This window comes from Myxocyprinus asiaticus, chromosome 9 (genome assembly GCF_019703515.2).
Source record: "Myxocyprinus asiaticus isolate MX2 ecotype Aquarium Trade chromosome 9, UBuf_Myxa_2, whole genome shotgun sequence".
Classification (NCBI taxonomy): Eukaryota; Metazoa; Chordata; class Actinopteri; order Cypriniformes; family Catostomidae; genus Myxocyprinus; species Myxocyprinus asiaticus.
In genome coordinates, this window is record NC_059352.1 from 10,323,773 (window position 1) to 10,344,541 (window position 20,769).

Here is a 20,769-nt window from a genome sequence, read left to right on the forward strand (position 1 = left end):
GTTCCCTAACTGTCACTCACTCGACGTTGTGTCGATGTAGTGACACTAGGGGTCACTCTTGGGAGCCCGAGACACCTCTGGTCTTTGATAAAAGGCCAATGAAAATTGGCGAGTGGTATTTGCATGCCACTCCCCCGGACATACGGGTATAAAAGGAGTTGGTATGCAACCACTCATTCAGATTTTCTCTTCGGAGCCGAACGGTCATGCTCATTGAGCTGAATACTACTGTTCATTCACCTCTGCTGGATCTGACGGCGCATTTCAGCGGCTTCTCCCTCCTCTGCACTGGTGCACTGCAGAGAACGCCCCTGGGCACTTCGGCAGAAAAACTAGAGAGTATATTTTCTGAAAGAGCCTTTTCCCCTCTAAAAGAGTATATATATCTCTAAAAGAGCGGCACACACGGAATGTCTTTTTAAAGACATGTCTTTTTAAAGATGCCTTTCTGATTGTGTGTTATTCCTGGTTGCGGTCGTTATCTCTCAACTTCGGATGGTCATGATCGCTGTCTTTCGTGTCTGGGCGCGACCCACACGGAGACAGCGTTTATGGATGGTTCATGTTCTCACTGCGAGAACATGACCATGGCAACGTTGCGGTCAACCCCAGCAGCTCCCAACCTCGGTCCTTCTCCCTACGGATATGAGGCCAGCGCGGCTAGCACTGGGGGCGATTTGGGGACCCCAATGGGATCGTCTCCGCCGGGTATCTCCCAGCAGACCTCCCATTCCCCAGCACACTCGTCTGCCCCAGTCGGGCTTCCGGATGAGTTCGCCGACTCGTCTCACTGTGAGTCTGGCTTCTTGTTCAGAGTCCGCGAAGATGATGAGCCGCTCTGGTACACCCTCACCGAGGCTCCCCTCAGCCTATGCAAATATGCGTTTCCCCCAGTGAGCCTGCTTGCACAGACCCTGTGCAAGTTCAGGGAGGATGAGGAGCAGGTCGTCCTGGTAGCACCCTACTGGCCCACCCAGACGTGGTTCTCGGACCTCACGCTCCTCGTGACAGCTCCCCCCTGGCGAATTCCCCTGAGGAAGGACCTTCTCTCTCAGGGACGGGGCAACCTCTGGCACCCGCGCCCAGACCTCTGGAATCTCCATGTCTGGCCCCTGGACGGGATGCGGAAGACCTAAGTGGTCTACCACCCACGGCGGTAGACACGATCACTCAGGCTAGGGCCCCCTCTACTAGGCACCTTCTTCCCGAAGACCTGTTCTTCCCGACGCGAAGACCCCCAAAGATGCGCAGTTGGATCAGTGCTTTCTTTCCTGCAGGAGAGGCTGGAAGGGAGGCTGTCCCCTTCTACCTTGAAGGTGTACGTTGCCGCCATAGCAGCACACCATGACGCAGTCGACGGTAAGTCCTTAGGGAAACACAACCTGATCATCAGGTTCCTAAGAGGCGCCAGGAGGCTTAATCCCTCCAGACCGCGTCTCATTCCCTCATGGGACCTCTCTGTAGTTCTTCAGGGTCTACAGAGAGCCCCCTTTGAGCCCTTGCAGTCAGCCAAGCTTAAGGCACTCTTCTTGAAGACTGCCCTCCTGACTGCGCTCACTTCCATCAAGAGGGTAGGTGACCTGCAAACGTTCTCTGTCAGCGAAACATGCCTGGAGTTCGGTCCGGGATACTCTCACGTGATCCTGAGACCCCGACCGGGCTATGTGCCCAAGGTTCCCACAACCCCTTTTAGGGACCAGGTGGTGAACCTGCAAGCTGTGCCCCAGGAGGAGGCAGACCCAGGCCTGTCTTTGCTGTGTCCGGTGCGTGCTTTACGCATCTATTTGGATCGCACACAGAGCTTTAGAATCTCTGAGCAGCTCTTTGTCTGCTTTGGTGCACAGTGGAAAGGAAGCACTGTCTCCAAGCAGAGGATCGCCCACTGGCTCATTGATGCCATAACTATGGCATATCTCGCCCAGGACATGCCGCCCCCGGTAGGGCTACGAGCCCATTCTACCAGAGGTGTAGCAGCTTCCTGGGTCCTGGCCAGAGGTGCCTCTCTGACAGACATTTGCAGAGCAGCGGGCTGGGCAACACCCAACACCTTTGCAAGGTTCTACAACCTCCGGGTGGAACCGGTTTCATCTCAGTTAGTGGCATGCAACACAAGCAGATAAGCCCGGGATAGCTGGCCGGGTGTATCGCTTGCACATAGCGCCTTCCACCTCCTTTGGAGCTGAAGACGTGCGCCATTAATTCCCATAGTGTTCACAAACTTTGTTCCCTGGTTGACTTCCCCCGAGCCCTGTGGCAGTCGAGTTTTCGGAGAGACTCACTAATGGCCCAGTACACGTGCTAACTAAGAGTCCTGTTCTGGTGTAGGTGCTCCGCATGTGGCGGTTCCCTGTAAGGCTAACCCCATGCGATATATATCTTCCGCTAGTTCGTTTCCCTGTTGGCAAACTGCATCTTCCTAGGGCAGAGACCCTCTGCCTCAGTCTCCATGTTTGTAGTAACTCCTCCCCCGTTGGGTAGGATCTACCTTGAAGACTCTCCACATGGTCGTAAAGACCATGTGACGTATTCTTCCACTTAAATACCCCCCCCCCTTTGGGCGAGGTGTGGTCTCCGCGGTGTCTTCCCCTTGGGAGGGAAAACCCCGCGACTAGACCTGGCGACCCAGTCAGATAATCCCCCTTCTTTTTTAGGGAGTGGAAAAAGAGAAGAGGAAAAGAGGCCATGACTGGGTTAAGCCTGCCTCTATATTTTGGGTAGTCGACTTGTCCATAAAGGGCTGTTTGACACTCATGACTATGTTGGGGGAGGTTACGTGTCGACCTGGTGTGCTGACTATGAGGCACACAGTAGTCTGCCCACCACACACCGCCAGCTCACGTAACACAGTTCAGCCAGTTGTGGCATTTTGTATAGGGACCCCTAGTGTCACTACATCGACACAACATCGAGTGAGTGACAGATAGGGAATGTCATGGTGACTTGTGTAACCTCCGTTCCCTGATGGAGGGAATGAGACGTTGTGTCCCTTTTGCCACAACGCTGAACTACCCGCTGAAATGGCCGGACCTTATATCGGCTCCTCAGCATAAAACCTGAATGAGTGGTTGCATACCAGCTCCTTTTATACCCGTATGTCTGGGGGAGTGGCATGCAAATACCACTCGCCAATTTTCATTGGCCTTTTATCAAAGACCAGAGGTGTCTCGGGCTCCCAAGAGTGACCCCTAGTGTCACTACATCGACACAACGTCTCGTTCCCTCCATCAGGGAATGGAGGTTACACAAGTAACCATGACGTTAACCTTACATTCGCATTTCAACATGTATTTTAACATATTACATGCTGACATACATGTCATTACTGATTAAATCTAAATGTCATGGTTAGAAGAATTTTAGCCTCAGGTACTGTAAGGGATAAAGATACATTTCACATACCAATGCAGTAAAAAGATAATTGTACCTGAACATGAATCCCCATGAATCAACAACTACTAATTTTTGCACAATTCACCTGCAGATCCTGGTGTTCATTTTGCTGCTGGCCTGGAAGACTGCAAAGTTATTGTTGGAGAGGCTGCTGAACTGGTCTGCAAAGTTAGCAAGGCTGACTGTGAGGGTGTCTGGTCCAAAGATTGCAATGAGGTAGCACCAATATGATACATATATATTTATAAACATATACATACACACTGATTTTTTTAAACACTTTGTAGATTACTGCCTCCACTGAGGGTATGACAATCACCAAAGACGGAGTTGTTCATAAACTGAAAATCGACAAAGTCACTGAAGAATTTGCTGGAAAATATCGATTTGAGGCTGATGGACGTAAAACAGAATGTGTGATTGTTGTTGAAGGTTTGTTTTATAACTTCTATTAATTTGATAAAATGCATAATATTCTGGATTTAAAGTTGTTAAAATCTTTTTTGTAAAGATCCACCAAGATTGAATGCCAAAGATGTTGAAGAATTTGCAAAACCTGTTGTGATCAAACACAATCACAGAGCCTCCTTCAAAATGCCATTTGTTGGCCATGAGCCATGCAAAGTTCAGTGGTACAAAGATGGTGAGGAGCTTATGCCGGACACTAACTGCAAGATTGAGATTTCAGAGGGTGAAAGCCGTCTGCTTCTTAACAAACTGCAGCGTAAAGACACCGGAGAGATAAAGATCAAAATAAAAAATGAGTATGGCACAGTTGAAGCCCTTTCTAACCTAGTTGTACTTGGTAAGTAAAAAAGAAATGAACTAATTAAGCAGATCTTTTAAAGTTTTGTTGTAAATTTATTTGAAATTATATACAATCAATTATGTATGTCTGATAAGTTAAACTTTATAACTGATTAAGATAAACCAACCCCTCCACTTGGACCTCTTGAGATTGTTGAAGCATCTTCTAACTGCATTGAGATCAAGTGGAGACAACCAAAAGATGATGGTGGTTGCCCCATTAAACATTACATTCTTGAGCGCAATCAAATTGGACGCAACACATGGAAGAAGATAGGCCAGATCCCAGGAAAAGCCTACTACAAAGACTCTGATGTTGACCATGGCAGGAGATACTGCTACCGTATCAGAGCCCAGACTGAAGAGGGTATCAGTGAATTGATGGAGACTGAGGATGTTCAGGCTGGCACTAAAGGTAAATGACAGAATTTTCATTTTTGGGTGAACTTACTCAACTCATGTAATTGTTGAAAATAAGTACCTGGCTCGTTTAAGTAAGCATGGTCAAGCACCTGTAATTTGTCTTACTTTCCAGCATATCCTGGTTCGCCATCTGCTCCTAAAGTAGCCAGTGCCTTCAAGGACTGCATAAACTTGACATGGACTCCACCAACTAACACTGGAGGAACCAATATTTTGGGTTATAATTTGGAGAAACGCAAGAAGGGCAGCAACTTGTGGGGCCTAGTTAATCCACCAGAGGAACCAATCAAAAGTTTGTATCTCACATTTTTACACAAGTAACTTTTAGCTATCTAAAAATTATTGACAACTTCTCTCATTTACCATCCACAGCAAAGAAATATGCTGTAAAAGATGTAGTTGGAGGAATGGAATACGAGTTCCGTGTGTCAGCCATCAACATATCTGGAGCTGGTGAACCCAGTCCACCTTCTGAATTTGTGTTTGCAAGGGATCCAAAAAGTGAGTCATTTCTAAGGTTGCTCATTAATGTCAAAGAGGGAACAATTGCTGACTGTGGTTCCGTAAATTAGAATTCTCAGCAGAGCTATTCTCAAGGCTCCACATTTTCAAACATATTCCAGATATGCAAAAATAGTGGATTTAGGTCAGAAAAAAGAAATAGTTCATTTGAATTCTTCTTAAGCTTCTCTTATCTTGTAATCTTTAAAAAAAAATATAGCCCTATTATATTAATGGTATGTCACATGTTTTTGAAATCTTCATGTAACATGTAAATGCTGTCTCTGTTTCCTATTAGAACCCCCTGGTAAAGTCAAAGACCTCAAAGTGACAGATTCCACCTACAACACCTTGTCCTTGTCTTGGACTAAACCAAAAGTAGAGCCCGGTGTTCAAGATGAGGCAAAGGGATACTTTGTTGACGTCAGGCCAGCTGAGAACACCGAATGGGATAGATGCAACACAAATGCTATCATTATGACCACATACACTGTAAAGGGAATGAAATCAATGGGCATGTATTGGGTTAGAGTGATCGCTGTCAATGATGGTGGAGAGGGTGAGCCACAGGAGCTGGATAACTATGTCTTGGCTATGCCTCCTCCAGGTGAATAACTGACATTACATTGTCAATGGTCAGCAAGACAAATCAAGAAAATATCCATCTTCGATCATCCACTTTTTGTAGTATCAACCAACTCAATGTTGTTTTTGCTCTTAGTGAGACCGAGATTCACGGATGCTAACATAAAGAGTTTCATGGTGGTCAGAGCTGGAAATTCTGCACGATTCAGCATCAACTTTGAGGTATGGGCCAATAATAAAACGTCATGGTTACTGGTGTAACCTCCGTTCCCTGATGGAGGGAACGAGATGTTGGTGTCGATGTAGTGACACTAGGGGTCACTCTTGGGAGCCCAAGACACCTCTGGTCTTTGATAAAAGGCCAATGAAAATTGGCAAGTTGTATTTGCATGTCACTCCCCCGGACATACGGGTATAAAAGGAGCTGGTATGCAACCACTCATTCAGGTTTTATGCTGAGGAGCCGATATAAGGTCCGGCCATTTAAGCGGGTAGTTCAGCGTTGTGGCAGGAGGGACACAGCGTCTCGTTCCCTCCATCAGGGAATGGAGGTTACACCAGTAACCATGATGTTCCCTATCTGTCACTCACTCGACATTGGTGTCGATGTAGTGACACTAGGGGTCCCTATTCAAAACACCACAAAGCTGAACTGTGTTACGTGAACTGGCGGTGTGTGGTGGGCAGACTTGCTGTGTGTCTCATAGCCAGCACACCAGGTCGACACGTTACCTCCCCCGACACAGTTATGAATGTCGAACGACCCTTTTTGGGGACAAGTCGACTACCCAAAGATAGAGACAGGCTTAACCCAGTCGTGGCCTCTTTTTCCCTTCTCTTTTTCCACTCCCTAAAAAGAAGGGGAATTATCCGACTGGGCCGCCAGGTCTAGTCGGGGGGTGTCCCTCCCAAGGGGAAGACACCGCAGAGACCACACCTCGCCCAAAGAGAAGGGGGATATTTAAGTGGAAGAATATGTCACATGGTCTTTCCAACCATGTGGAGAGCCTTCAAGGTAGTGGAGTTACTACAAACATGGAGACTGGGGCAGAGGGGCTTTGCCCAAGGACGACGCAGTTTGCCAGCAGGGAAACGAACTAGCGGAGGATATAGATCGCATGGGGTTAGCCTTACAGGGAACCGCCACATGCGGAGCACCTACCCCAGAACCGGGCTCTTAGTTAGCATGTGTACTGGGCCGGCAGTGAGTCTCTCCGAAGACTCGACTGCCACAGGGCTCGGAGGAAGTCAACCAGGGAACAAAGTTTGTGAACACTACTGGGAATTAACTGCGCACATCTTCAGCTCAAAGGGAGGTGGAAGGCACTATGTGCAAGCAATACACCCGGCCAGCTATCCCGGGCTTATCCGCTTGTGTTGCGTGCCACTACCTGGGACGAAACCGGTTCCACCCGGAGGTTGTAGAACCTTGTAAAGGTGTTGGGTGTTGCCCAGCCCGCTACTCAGTGTCTGTTAGAGAGGCACCTCTGGCCAGGGCCCAAGAAGCCGCTACACCACGGGTAGAATGGGCTCGTAGCCCTACCGGGGGCGGCATGTTTTGGGCGAGATATGCCACAGTTATGGCGTCAACGAGCCAGTGGGCGATCCTCTGCTTTGAGACAGCGCTTCCTTTCCGCTGTGCACCAAAGCAGACAAAGAGCTGCACAGAGACTCTAAAGCTCTGCGTGCGATCCAAATAGATGTGTAAAGCACGCACTGGACACAGCAATGACAGGGCTGGGTCTGCCTCCTCCTGGGGTAGCGCTTGCAGGTTCACCACCTGGTCCCTAAAAGGGGTGGTGGGAACCTTGGGCACATAGCCCGGTCAGGGTCTCAGGATCACGTGAGAGTAACCCGGACCGAACTCCAGGCACGTTTCGCTGACAGAGAACGCTTGCAGGTCACCTACCCTCTTGATGGAAGTGAGTGCAGTCAGGAGGGCAGTCTTCAAGGAGAGTGCCTTAAGCTCGGCTGACTGTAAAGGCTCAAAGGGGGCTCTCTGTAGACCCTGAAGAACTACGGAGAGATCCCATGAGGGAACGAGGCACGGTCTGGAGGGATTCAGCCTCCTGGCACCTCTTAGGAACCTGATGATCAGGACGTGCTTCCCTAAGGACTTACCGTCAACTGCGTCGCCGTGTGCTGCTATGGCGGCAACGTACACCTTCAAGGTGGAGGGGGACAGCCTCCCTTCCAGCCTCTCCTGCAGGAAAGAAAGCACTGATCCGACTGCGCATCTCTGGGGGTCTTCGCGTCGGGAAGAACACCACTTAGCGAATAGACGCCACTTAAAGGCATACATGTGCCTCGTAGAGGGGGCCCTAGCCTGAGTGATCGTGTCTACCACCGCGGGTGGTAGGCCGCTTAGGTCTTCCGCATCCCGTCCAGGGACCAGACATGGAGATTCCAGAGGTCTGGGCGCGGGTGCCAGAGGGTGCCCCGTCCCTGAGAAAGAAGGTCCTTCCTCAGGGGAATTCGCCAGGGGGGAGCTGTCGTGAGGAGCGTGAGGTCCGAGAACCACGTCTGGGTGGGCCAGTAGGGTGCTACCAGGACGACCTGCTCCTCGTCCTCCCTGACCTTGCACAGGGTCTGTGCAAGCAGGCTCACTGGGGGAAATGCATATTTGCGTAGGCCAGGGGGCCAGCTGTGTGCCAGCACGTCTATGTCAAGGGGAGCCTCGGTGAGGGCGTACCAGAGTGGGCAGTGGGAGGATTCTTGGGAGGCGAACAGGTCCACCTGTGACCCTCCGAATCAACTCCAAATCAGCTGGACCACCTGAAGGTGGAGTCTCCACTCTCCCTTGAGGGAAACCTGCCTTGACAGTGCATCCACTGTGGTGTTGAGGTTGCCCGGGATGTGAGTGGCTCTCAGCGACTTGAAGTGCTGCTGACTCCGGAGGAGGAGACGGCGGGCGAGTTGTGACATACAGCGAGAGCGCAAACCGCCTTGGCGGTTGACATATGCTACCGCTGCCGTGCTGTCCGTCTGAACTAACACGTGCTTGCCCTGTATCAACGGCCAGAACCTCTGCAGGGCGAGCAGAATTGCTAGTAACTCGAGGCAGTTGATGTGCCAATGCAGTCGCGGACCCGTCCAGAGGCCGGTGGCTGTGTGCCCATTGCAAACAGTGCCCCAGCCCATCTTGGAGGCATCTGTCATGACCACGACGCGCCTGGAGACCAGTTCTAGAGGAAGACCTGCTCGTAGAAATGAGAGGTTGGTCCAAGGGCTGAAAAGACGGTGACAGACCGATGTAATGGCCACGTGGTGTGTCCCGTGGCGCCATACCTGTCTTGGGACTTGAGTCTGGAGCCAGTGCTGAAGCGGCCTCATATGCATCAACCCGAGCGGGGTGGCCACCGCCGAGGATGCCATATGCCCCAGGAGCCTCTGAAAATGTTTCAGTGGAACCGCTGTTCCCTGCTTGAATGCCTTCAAACAGGCCAGCACCGACTGGGCGCGCTCATTCGTAAGGCGCGCCGTCAAGGAGACTGAGTCCAACTCCAAACCGAGAAAAGAGATGCTCTGAACCGGGAGGAGCTTGCTTTTTTCCCAGTTGACCCGAAGCCCTAGTCGGCTGAGGTGTGAGAGCACCAGGTCCCTGTGTGCGCATAACACGTCTCGAGAGTGAGCTAGGATTAGCCAGTCGTCGAGATAGTTGAGAATGCGAATGCCCACCTCCCTTAATGGGGCAAGGGCAGCCTCTGCGATCTTCGTAAAGACGCGAGGAGACAGGGACAGGCTGAAAGGGAGGACTTTGTACTGAAACGCCTGACCCTCGAACGCGAATTGCAGGAAGGGTCTGTGTCAAGGAAGGATCGAGACGTGAAAGTACGCGTCCTTCAGGTCTACCGCCGCAAACCAATTTTGATGCCGGATGCTCGCCAGAATGCGTCTTTGTGTCAGCATCTTGAACGGGAGTCTGTGTAAAGCCCGGTTCAGTACTCGCAGGTCCAAGATTGGCCGCAACCCACCACCTTTTTTCAGTACGATGAAGTAGGGGTTGTAAAACCCTTTCTTCATCTCGGCTGGAAGGACAGGTTCTATCGTGTCCTTCCGTAGGAGGGTAGCGATCTCCGCGCAGGGTGGCAGTGTTTTCGCCCTTGACCAAGGTGAAATGTGGCACAAGTGCACCGCGAGCGCCTTATCCACCGGGGGAATCGCCGTATAGCCCTTGGCCGCACCGCCACTGAGGGTAGTGAGAGCGGGGGAACTGCGGAGTCGGGGCCGGGCAGTGAAAGGTGCCTCCCACGACTTCGTCAGCTCCTCATGCACTTCCAGGAAGAATGGCACTGGAGCGGGGCGCGGCTGCTTTGAGCGGCGCCGCGAGCCCAGAAACCAATCATCAAATGGTTGAGGGTGCAGGGGAGAGTGGAGGGTTCCACTCTAGCCCGGCGCTCGTGGCCGCCTGGGAAAGCATGTCCGTCATTTCGGCATCGGCCTGTGACTGGGCGATCATCCCCGAAGGGGGAAGCCCAGCTGAGGCTTCTGTGTCCAACTGGACAAGCCCGCTCTCCGATGCTGCGCTCAAGAGCTCATCATCTTCGCGAGCTCTGAACAAGAAGCCAGACTCGCCACGCGATGAGCCGGCAAACTCATCCGGAAGCCCGATTGGGGCAGACGAGCGTGCTAGGGAATGGGAGGTCCACGGGGGGATACCCGGCGGAGATGATCCCATTGGGGTCCCTAAATCGCCCCCAGTGCTAGCCGCACTGGCCTCATACCCATAGGTAGAAGGACCAAGGTGGGGAGCCGCTGGGGTGGCTTGCTTTCTTTCTTTTTGCAACATTGCCATGGTCATGTTCTCGCAGTGGGAACATGAACCATTCACAAATGCTGCTTCCATGTGGGTCGCGCCCAGACACGAAAGACAGCGATCATGACCATCCGAAGTTGAGAGATAACGACCGCAACCAGGAATAACACACAATCGGAAAGGCATCTTTAGAAAGACGTGTCTTTACAAAGACGTTCCGTGTGTGCACTCTTTTAGAGAAATATACTCTTTTAGAGGGGAAAAATGCTCTTTCAGAAAATATACTCTCTAGTTTGTCTGCCGAAGCGCCCAGGGGCATTCTCTGCAGTGCACCAGTGCAGAGGAGGGCGAAGCCACTGAAATGTGCCATCAGATTCAGCAGAGGTGAATGAACAGGTATATTCAGCTCAATGAGCATGACCGTTCAGCTCCGAAGAGAAAATCTGAATGAGTGGTTGCATACCAGCTCCTTTTATACCCGTATGTACGGGGGAGTGGCATGCAAATACCACTCACCAATTTTCATTGGCCTTTTATCAAAGACCAGAGGTGTCTCGGGCTCCCAAGAGTGACCCCTAGTGTCACTACATCGACACCAACGTCGAGTGAGTGACAGATAGGGAACCATACTTTTTGAGACTGAATATAATTTTTTTTTTTTAAATAAATAATTTGAATTGGCCACATCTAAAATTATTTCTATACTGTCTATGCTGTACATAAAATATATTGTTATCCTGTTTTCTAGGCTTCCCCATGGCCTGATGTCATCTGGCTTAAAGATGGTGTCCCTGTCTCTAAACGTGTCACTGTCAGCAATGCTGAAGGAGGATCTCAGATTCTGATCCCATCTTCTGAGCGTTCTGATTCAGGAATCTATACCATCATTATAAAGAACGTTGTGGGTCAAGAGACCTTTAGTGTTGAGATTAGAGTTACAGGTAAGATGTGGGAATTAGTATGTCCAGTCAACTTTGCTGAATAAATTATAGCTGGTCACCAGCATCTTATTTTTTTGGATGCTGGTGTTCCAACAAGGCTTCTTGACTAGCTTAACCATCAAGACATTCTTGGTTAACCAGCATCACAATTAAAACCAAGCTGGTCAAACAGGTTTCACCAGGTTTTGCTGGTGAATAGTATTGCTATCTTGGTCCACCAGCTGTGCAAGAGATGATGTGGCCTTTGACCTTTAATCAATAAAAACTTTAAAACAAAAATAGTGAATGTGAAAGATCCTCATGCCATGCTTGCTCTATAGAAGAATGTAACACTAATAGCCATGTGAACTACCAATCCTTATTAGAAAGATCTATTGCTTGTTTTGATACAGATGAGCCAAAGCCCCCAGGTCCTGTGGAGTTGGATGAAAATGTGCCGGGCACTGTGACAGTTTCCTGGGAACCATCCCCAGATGAGAAACGTGATGATCGCCTGCATTACATGGTGACCAAGAGGGACTCCATCAAGAGGAGTTGGCACACAGTAGGAGACCGCATCTTTAACAACCGCTTCACAGCCTGTAACATCATGCCAGGGAGAGAATACCAGTTCCGAGTCTACTCCAAAAATGACATTGGCTTGTCTGTCCCCTCTGAGTCACCAAAGTGGCTAATTACATGCAAGAAAGGTTTGTGATACAGTGGTGGGAGGGTGGGCATTTATACATTGGTTAACAATGAAAATATTTTATATGGTAAAGGCAACAGAATGACTAAGTGGAGTGGTTCTCAACTGGTTTTGCTTCAGCATCCAGTGGTGACCCAACACAGCACCAAAACATTTTATCTTAAAAAAGTAACTAAATGTATGCTGTCTGAGACCCTATCAGAACAGACCTGTGGCAAATATTTAGGTTTTTACCCGCTGGTTGAGAACCACTGATGTATGGTACAATATAGGCTATTTCTGGTCTTATGGACATAATGCCACAAGGGGGTGTCTACTTAGTTTTGAACATCATGCTTGCACATGCATCACTACTATATGCAGTGTGATGCTTCAGGGTCTACCGCCCACCCCCATAGTGTGTTGTATTTATACATTTGCATCATCATCATGTCTGTCTTTGTTACTGACATATGAAGTATACAACCTTGTAAGTTGATCTGAAAGTTTCTTAGTTATGATATCTCAAAATCAAAGTGCTTAATCTCTTGCAGAAAAATTCACGTTGACCATCCCAGAGTCTAAGACCTGCAACTTGGAGACGCCTCCAAAGTTTATGATCCCACTAAAAATCCATTCAGCACCGCAAGGTTATGAATGCTACATGACCTGCGCCGTGAAAGGCAACCCCACACCCCATGTTACCTGGTACCGTGACAATGTCAGTCTCAACACCAACACTAACTACCACATCACCAACACCTGTGGAGTTTGCTCCATGCTCATTCTCAGGGTTGGACTTAAAGACACGGGAGAGTACAAAATAATTGCCGAGAACCCGTTAGGAAGAGCAGAGTGCTCCACCACTCTCACAGTTAGAGGTAAGGGTTTAAGCAATGAATTCATCACACTGCCCTGTTGAAAAGACCAGCATTGCTAATCTCCAACATATGTTGTGTTTTGGATGATGGTGTTCCCGCCAGGCTTGTTAACTAGCTTAAAGGGCCCGATATACTTCTAAAGAAGTTCTTCTTCGTCCTTTGTTCAGGGGTAAAAATAAATTCTAAACAGTTGAGCAACGGTATACAATTTGCAAATGTTCAGACAACCATTACACTGCTGTGGGAGGCATTTAGAGGAGCATTTTAATATGAGGATGCTACATGTAAAACTTACAAAAATTGTTATTTATGAATTTATGCCTTATTCTATGAGAAGAATTCACATGAGGTCTCTAAATGATGTGGTTTTAACCACTCGATGATGATTTAAAGTAACATATGCAGCAAAAAATGTTTAATTTGTCTCGTTTACATTCTAAATTCATTATGCTAATGTGCTAACATGCTATAAGCTGCCATAATATGTGCCGATTACACTCTGTTATTGTAATTTATGATGACACTGCTACTACTGCAAGATGGATGTATAAAAGAGTGTTAATGTTCAGATTACAGACAAAGGAATGGTGATAGAGGCATATCTTACTTTGGGCAAATATGTGAATGGCTTTCGCTGCAGATGGCACATGAGTGAATGGGCACTTGAGAGTATTTGAGTAGATATGATTCCTTTTGTAGAACAATTAAATTTTTTTAAAAATATCGCATGACACGGTCTTGGAAAATGTCTCTATGTGAACGATGTATTTGCACCAGCTCACTAATAACTCAGCAAGCCGGTGTGTTCATGTTGAATGCTGCCTGAACAATGTAAACAAAGTAGTAGGTAGACCTTCAGGTCATACCTACTGATGACATGGACCAATGGCAGAAAGAAGCTGAGTTAGCAGCCAGTTATAAGTTTTCCTTAAAGTTCGCCCAAGGGAGCTGTTACGAACCACCAAAACGAATGCAAAAACACCTTTTTTGGCCAGATTTTGTTCTAAATGATGTCACACCCAGTTTTTCTTTGATTTTGTATGAAGTACAATGAAGGGCCTTAACCAGGAAGATATCCATAGTCAAACAAGTTCACTAGAAAGATCATGCTGGTTGACCAGTAGTCTTGGGATTGATTTTCCTGATGAATTTTTCAGATATAAATAGGGCTATTCATTGTACAATAGTCTTTGTCTCTTCAGACATTTTTCTCAACACAACTTTGGTAAAGTGTGAGCAACAGGGTAAATTATAGGGTGTCACACACCAGACATGTCTTGCTGACGACATGGCACATTCTAAAATTCAAAACAGTTATTTTCTACAAAAGTACACATAACGCTACTGCCGCCGCTCACCATCTCTGGAGGCTGCACAAAATTCTGCAGTACCACTGAGCTCGACTCTCATAGTTTTCCATTAAATTGGATCCAAATAATTATCAAAAGACAAAGATTATTTACTCTAGGCATCACTGGATGATAAGTTTTGTACATCTTTCATATAGCCTACACAATGTATTTTCAGTCACAAGTATGTCTTTTTGTAGTTTGACAGCTTCAATTAAACCTATTCAAAGCTACATGCAGAGAAATTGCATCATAATTTCTAATCGTTCAGTTTACACAGTTACACCAGTTTCATACACTAACCTGCAAACTCATCAACTTCACTTTGTTCATTCTTGAAGAAGTACAAAAACCTTCATAACTTTTGTGTATATATGGTGACTAGATCCACAACTTAGTTTGGATTGCCACCTGTACCGCAACAATGGGTCCTATGTTGTGAAACCTGTGCTTTGTCCGCTTCTCAGTAAATGTTATGTCACCCTCTTGAGGTCTCCCAACACTATTATGCCAGGCTACATTAAAAAGGCCAACTGACTGAATTGGAAAGCATGCAAATAAGGCTACTAATTTAAATGTCGGCAAATGTTAATATATTGATGCCTCAAAAATACAGTATTTCGATAAAATAACTTGCCAATCAATAATGGATATATCAATATTATTGTTTTTTTTGCTTGTAAACAGCATGGCCAGAGGAGGGTAGTAGCGCGCTGCGTTTACTTCGTTACATTTACTTGAGTGACTTTTTGGAAAAAATTTACTTTTAGAGTAGGTTTAAAAGTGGGTACATTTTACTCTCACTCGAATGAAAAAATAACTTTTACTTAGTTACAATGGGCGGCGTTCCTATCGTGACATTACTGGGTTTAATTTTAATTAATGAATAATTTATTGAGAGATTACTGAATGGGACTTTTACGACTGCGGAAGTTAACACAGTAGGGCTTGGCGATATGTAAAAAATATTTTAGCGATACTTGCCTGCTCTTCTGGAAAAAGTGTAGGTTTGTGTTTAACTTATTTGCTCTGCAAACTCTATGCAGGCTTTAGATTTTTAGGACACCAGCATTTCAGAATGACCATGGCAACAATTCAGTTGCGATGATTGGTCTGCTGGTTCATCCAGTTATGAATGAATTATTCAGTCACATTATTTTTTTGATGCGCATCTTGTACTCCTGTTAAATTCAATAAGAGTTTATTCTGTAAATGTGTTTCCATAATAGTTTATGTGCATTTCTTCTTATCGAATAAAAAATGTGTCCACCTCAAGTGAGTGTATATGATTTCCATGCGCATTTTGGAGATTTTACTCGCATCTTGGTGTTTCCATCCAGCAGATTTTATGCGATATCCTAAAATGGGCATAAAAAAGCATTGATGGCTTTTCTTTTGTCGGTTCTTAAAAATATAATAAAGTGTGTTTCTTCAAGCGCATGTCTTTGTGACTAACAGCATTTCTTGTCATGTGTCACTCCGAGACGTCTTGCAGCAGGTCGCCCTCCTGTTGCGGGTAGATGAGCAAAATTACCCGCATGAAATACATTTGGACGAGGAGCTCGCGAACTGGATTCAGGCTTGTCGCATATGCCGGGTGGCGGGTGCTAATTGCACACCCTGGTCACAGTTTAATATACAGGTGCATCTCAATAAATTAGAATGTCGTGGAAAAGTTCATTTATTTCAGTAATTCAACTCAAATTGTGAAACTCGTGTATTAAATAAATTCAGTGCACACAGACTGAAGTAGTTTAAGTCTTTGTTTCTTTTAATTGTGATGATTTTGACTCACATTTAACAAAAACCCACCAATTCACTATCTCAACAAATTAGAATACATCATAAGACCAATAAAAAAAAACATTTTTAGTGAATTGTTGGCCTTCTGGAAAGTATGTTCATTTACTGTATATGTACTCAACACTTGGTAGGGGCTCCTTTTGCTTTAATTACTGCCTCAATTCGGCGTGGCATGGAGGTGATCTGTTTGTGGCACTGCTGAGGTGGTATGGAAGCCCAGGTTTCTTTGACAGTGGCCTTCAGCTCATCTGCATTTTTTGGTCTCTTGTTTCTCATTTTCCTCTTGACAATACCCCATAGATTCTCTATGGGGTTCAGGTCTGGTGAGTTTGCTGGCCAGTCAAGCACGCCAACACCATGGTCATTTAACCAACTTTTGGTGCTTTTGGCAGTGTGGGCAGGTGCAAAATCCTGCTGGAAAATGAAATCAGCATCTTTAAAAAGCTGGTCAGCAGAAGGAAGCCTGAAGTGCTCCAAAATTTCTTGGTAAATGGGTGCAGTGACTTTGGTTTTCAAAAAACACAATGGACCAACACCAGCAGATGACATTGCACCACAAATCATCACAGACTGTGGAAACTTAACACTGGACTTCAAGCAACTTGGGCTATGAGCTTCTCAACCCTTCCTCCAGACTCTAGGACCTTGGTTTCCAAATGAAATACAAAACTTGCTCTCATCTGAAAAGAGGACTTTGGAACACTGGGCAACAGTCCAGTTCTTCTTCTCCTTAGCCCAGGTAAGACGCCTCTGACGTTGTCTGTGGTTCAGGAGTGGCTTAACAAGAGGAATACGACAACTGTAGCCAAATTCCTTGACATGTCTGTGTGTGGTTGATGCCTTAACCCCAGCCTCAGTCCATTCCTTGTGAAGTTCACCCAAATTCTTGAATTGATTTTGCTTGACAATCATAAGGCTGCGGTTGTTTCGGTTGGTTGTGCATCTTTTTCTTCCACACTTTTTCCTTCCACTCAACTTTCTGTTAACATGCTTGGATACAGCACTCTGTGAACAGCCAGCTTCTTTGGCAATGAATGTTTGTGGCTTACCCTCCTTGTGAAGGGTGTCAATGATTGTCTTCTGGACAACTGTCAGATCAGCAGTCTTCCCCATGATTGTGTAGCCTAGTGAACCAAACTGAGAGACCATTTTGAAGGCTCAGGAAACCTTTGCAGGTGTTTTGAGTTGATTAGCTGATTGGCATGTCACCATATTCTAATTTGTTGAGATAGTGAATTGGTGGGTTTTTGTTAAATGTGAGCCAAAATCATCACAATTAAAAGAACCAAAGACTTAAACTACTTCAGTCTGTGTGCATTGAATTTATTTAATACACCAGTTTCACAATTTGAGTTGAATTACTGAAATAAATGAACTTTTCCACGACATTCTAATTTATTGAGATGCACCTGTATTTGCCGACTTCCCATATCTATGGTTTTGCCATTTCCCGACATTGTTGATCATGTCTGTTCGGAATTGGCATCGTGATCTTCGTAAGACATCGCCGATATCCGATTACATCGTCCTATCGCCCAGCCCTATCACACAGCTGTGCGCGCTGTCACAGACTGTAACTCAAGCCGAGTCCATCACTGCTGCAGCATCGAGCTCTTCAAACAAAGTGAAATACTTTCTTCGCTCTGCACAGTGAAAAAAGAATAGTTCCGTCATGCAATGCCTTCATTTAATACCAAGACAAGTGGATATATTTTAAGATTAAAATTTAAGCTCCAACTTAAGGCAGCATGTTGAGGTAAGTTGTGGCTCTAATGATAACGAGGGCTTTTCTGTGACATGGTGATGGTCATTTTTAGAGTGATTCTGTAAATATGGGCTATTGTGACATCAGTTTTTAAATGTACATTTTTAAAACAGTGCAGCAATATATCAGTGCACTTTGTCCCACGTCCCGCATGTCATGAGCAGCAGGGGTGGACTGGGACTAAAAAAGTGGCCCTGAACTTTCTGGCCCAGAGTGGCCCACCAAACCTGGCCCGCAACACACCGGCTCATTGATTTCATTTTGCGGCTCAATTTCAAATTTGTTTGGAAAAAAACAAAAAACGACTTTTTTATTGACTTCTATTCATGACATTGGCCCCCACCAGTGCAAAAATTGTCATAACTTTAAAACATATAAAACTGTATTTTTGTTTTAGAGAAAGCACTAAAAATAAGCACTTTATGGCTCAGACAAATAACATGTCTGAAAACTTTTTTCCATACATACAGATGTTAGGTTAAAATGTACATGAAAGTTCAAGGGAAAATTGTTATTTTAGGTGCTGTGACAAGTCAGCATTTCTTCAAAGTTTTTAAAGATCTTAATCACCTTTCAACTTTTTTTTTAGAAGTGCAAATTAACTATTATCTTAGTTAATATGAGGTTGTGGAAACAACACGTATTATAATAATAATAAATTATATATGTATATATAGTTATAAAAGATCATAAAATGATGTGTCACACAGCAGGACACTGATAACAATGCTTAAAATTTCATGTCAATTACCCACTTTAATATCAATGAAAACAAAGTTAGCCAGAATATGTACATATATATATATCCCTTTAAAGTGATAGCTCAGCCATAATGTAATATTCTGTCGTCATTTCCCTACCCTCGTGTTGTTCCAAACTGGTGTGATCTTCTGTATTCTGTGGAACACAAAAGATGTTAGACAGAATGTTAGGGACTCACAGACTCAGTCACCATTCACTTACAAAATATGGAGAAAAAAACAAAAAACACATTCACTGAAAGTAAACAGTGACTCAGGCAAACATTATGTCTAAATCTGTCTAAACATTCTATGTTGCATGGAAGAAAGAAAGTCATATGGGTTTGGAACAACATGATGGTGAATGATGACATAATTTCCATTTATAATAATAATCATAAAAATAATAATACTATAATACATGTTAAATGTGTATTATGTAATTTATAAGAGAGTTAATGTCCATTAGTTACTCTTTTAATTGGATACTTTCTTACTCAAGTAATTATTTATTTGGTACTTTTACTTCTACTTGAGTAATTATTATTTTATTTTTTTAAGTAACTGTACTTTAAACTGTACTTTACGTTTACTTGAGTACAGTTTTTGGCTACTCTACCCACCTCTGAGCATGGCTATGTTGGTCAACCACCTAAACCAGAACTAAACAAGCACAAATCAGAACATAGAAATTCATGCTGGTCCAAGCTGGTCTTTTCAGCTAGATAGGTGGACATCCCAAGTCCTTGCTATGCTCAATTCACAGTGTTCCCAGTAAATATGCCACAAAACATGCTTTTCTAATATATGTATGTTTTAAGTATGTTTATCAATATGTTCATGTACTGTATATTAAGTTACAACATTAAATTCAGCACATGTAGAAATATTTGTACATAAAATTGTAAATAAATTGAATATAATGTATTAACCATGCTTTTCTGTTTGTTTTTCAGAATAAAACCATGAAGTCATAAGGTTGTCAAATCATACCTTTTGCAAGTCATCATTTTGTTGTTTTTGTGGATTCCAGGCTCTTTTTAGAAGTGCAGTATTGAGTACTTCTGTGAAAAAGAAAACCAAATATTTTTTGGCATGTGGAAATGCACTACAATATGCAGCCTAATTAGACACAACTTCGGACTGGTGATAAGAATCAAATGCATGTGAAAGATTGTGTATTGTATTACTGTAAACTGCATGAAAACGTGACAGTCTTCTTTTACATGAAAAAGATCTGCTTTTTGGGAGCTGCTACTACGGTGGCTGATGCTTAATATGTTGTGCTAACCTAAACATGTTTGACAATGACTTTGAACTTAGTTTTATTGTTGTTTGTATTTACCTTGCTCTTTGACACTTTCACAAATGCAATTACACTATATTAACATTTAGGGACAAAATAAGTGTAAAATGTTTGTTGATCTGCTCACACCCATCTTTTTAGTTTAGCTAGTATTGAAATGCTAAAAAAAAAAAAAAAAACACTATTAAGAGCTTTTGCAAAGACTCCAATATTCTTTGTCATAGGAAATGGCTTGGTGTAAATAAAAGATTCAATTTCATGACTGGCATGGGTTACTAAACAATGCACTTGAAGATAGTGGTCATTCCTGTTATGCATTACATTTTAAACTCTAACTTCCGTTCACTAGATGTTTTTTGTTTTTGGCACCATTCGGAGTAAGTTCTAGAGACTGTTGTACGTGAAAATCCCAGGAGATCAGCAGTTACAGAAATACTCAAACCAGCCCATCTGGAACCAGCAGTTATCCATGCGATTATCTAATCAGCCAATCATGTGGCAGCAGTGCAGTGCATAAAATCAAGCAGATATGGGTCAGGAGCTTCAGTTAATGTTCACCCATCAGAATGATCATCAGAATGGGGAAAAATGTGATCTCATTGATTTGGACTGTGGCATGATTGTTGGTGCCAGATGGGCTGGTTTGAGTATTTGTGTAACTGCTGATTTCCTGGGATTTTCACGCACAACAGTCTTTAGAATTTACTCTGAATGGTGCCAAAAACATCCAGTGAGCGGCAGTTCTGTGGACAGAAATGCCTTGTTGATGAGAGAGGTCAACAGAGAATGGCCATACTGGTTCGAACTGACAAAGTCTACGGTAACTCAGATAACTGTTTTGGTGGCACAGGGGGG

At 45.0% G+C, this 20,769-nt stretch overlaps 1 protein-coding gene across 4 annotated transcripts in view; it reads left to right on the plus strand.

Annotated features, from left to right (window-relative positions):
* LOC127445925 (immunoglobulin-like and fibronectin type III domain-containing protein 1) overlaps positions 1–20,173 on the plus strand; it is a 53,041-nt gene extending 32,868 nt beyond the window's left edge. For all 4 annotated transcript variants that reach the window (XM_051706425.1, XM_051706427.1, XM_051706426.1 and 1 more), the window contains 12 exons: positions 3,482–3,606; positions 3,678–3,822; positions 3,902–4,195; positions 4,316–4,612; positions 4,733–4,912; positions 4,993–5,121; positions 5,420–5,728; positions 5,843–5,928; positions 11,211–11,403; positions 11,796–12,092; positions 12,625–12,951; positions 19,565–20,173. In XM_051706425.1, the coding sequence (XP_051562385.1) occupies positions 3,482–3,606; positions 3,678–3,822; positions 3,902–4,195; positions 4,316–4,612; positions 4,733–4,912; positions 4,993–5,121; positions 5,420–5,728; positions 5,843–5,928; positions 11,211–11,403; positions 11,796–12,092; positions 12,625–12,951; positions 19,565–19,569 (2,387 nt within the window). In that variant the 3' untranslated portion in view covers positions 19,570–20,173. The remainder of the gene's footprint in view (positions 1–3,481; positions 3,607–3,677; positions 3,823–3,901; positions 4,196–4,315; positions 4,613–4,732; positions 4,913–4,992; positions 5,122–5,419; positions 5,729–5,842; positions 5,929–11,210; positions 11,404–11,795; positions 12,093–12,624; positions 12,952–19,564) is intronic.
* The last annotated feature ends 596 nt before the right edge of the window (positions 20,174–20,769 follow it).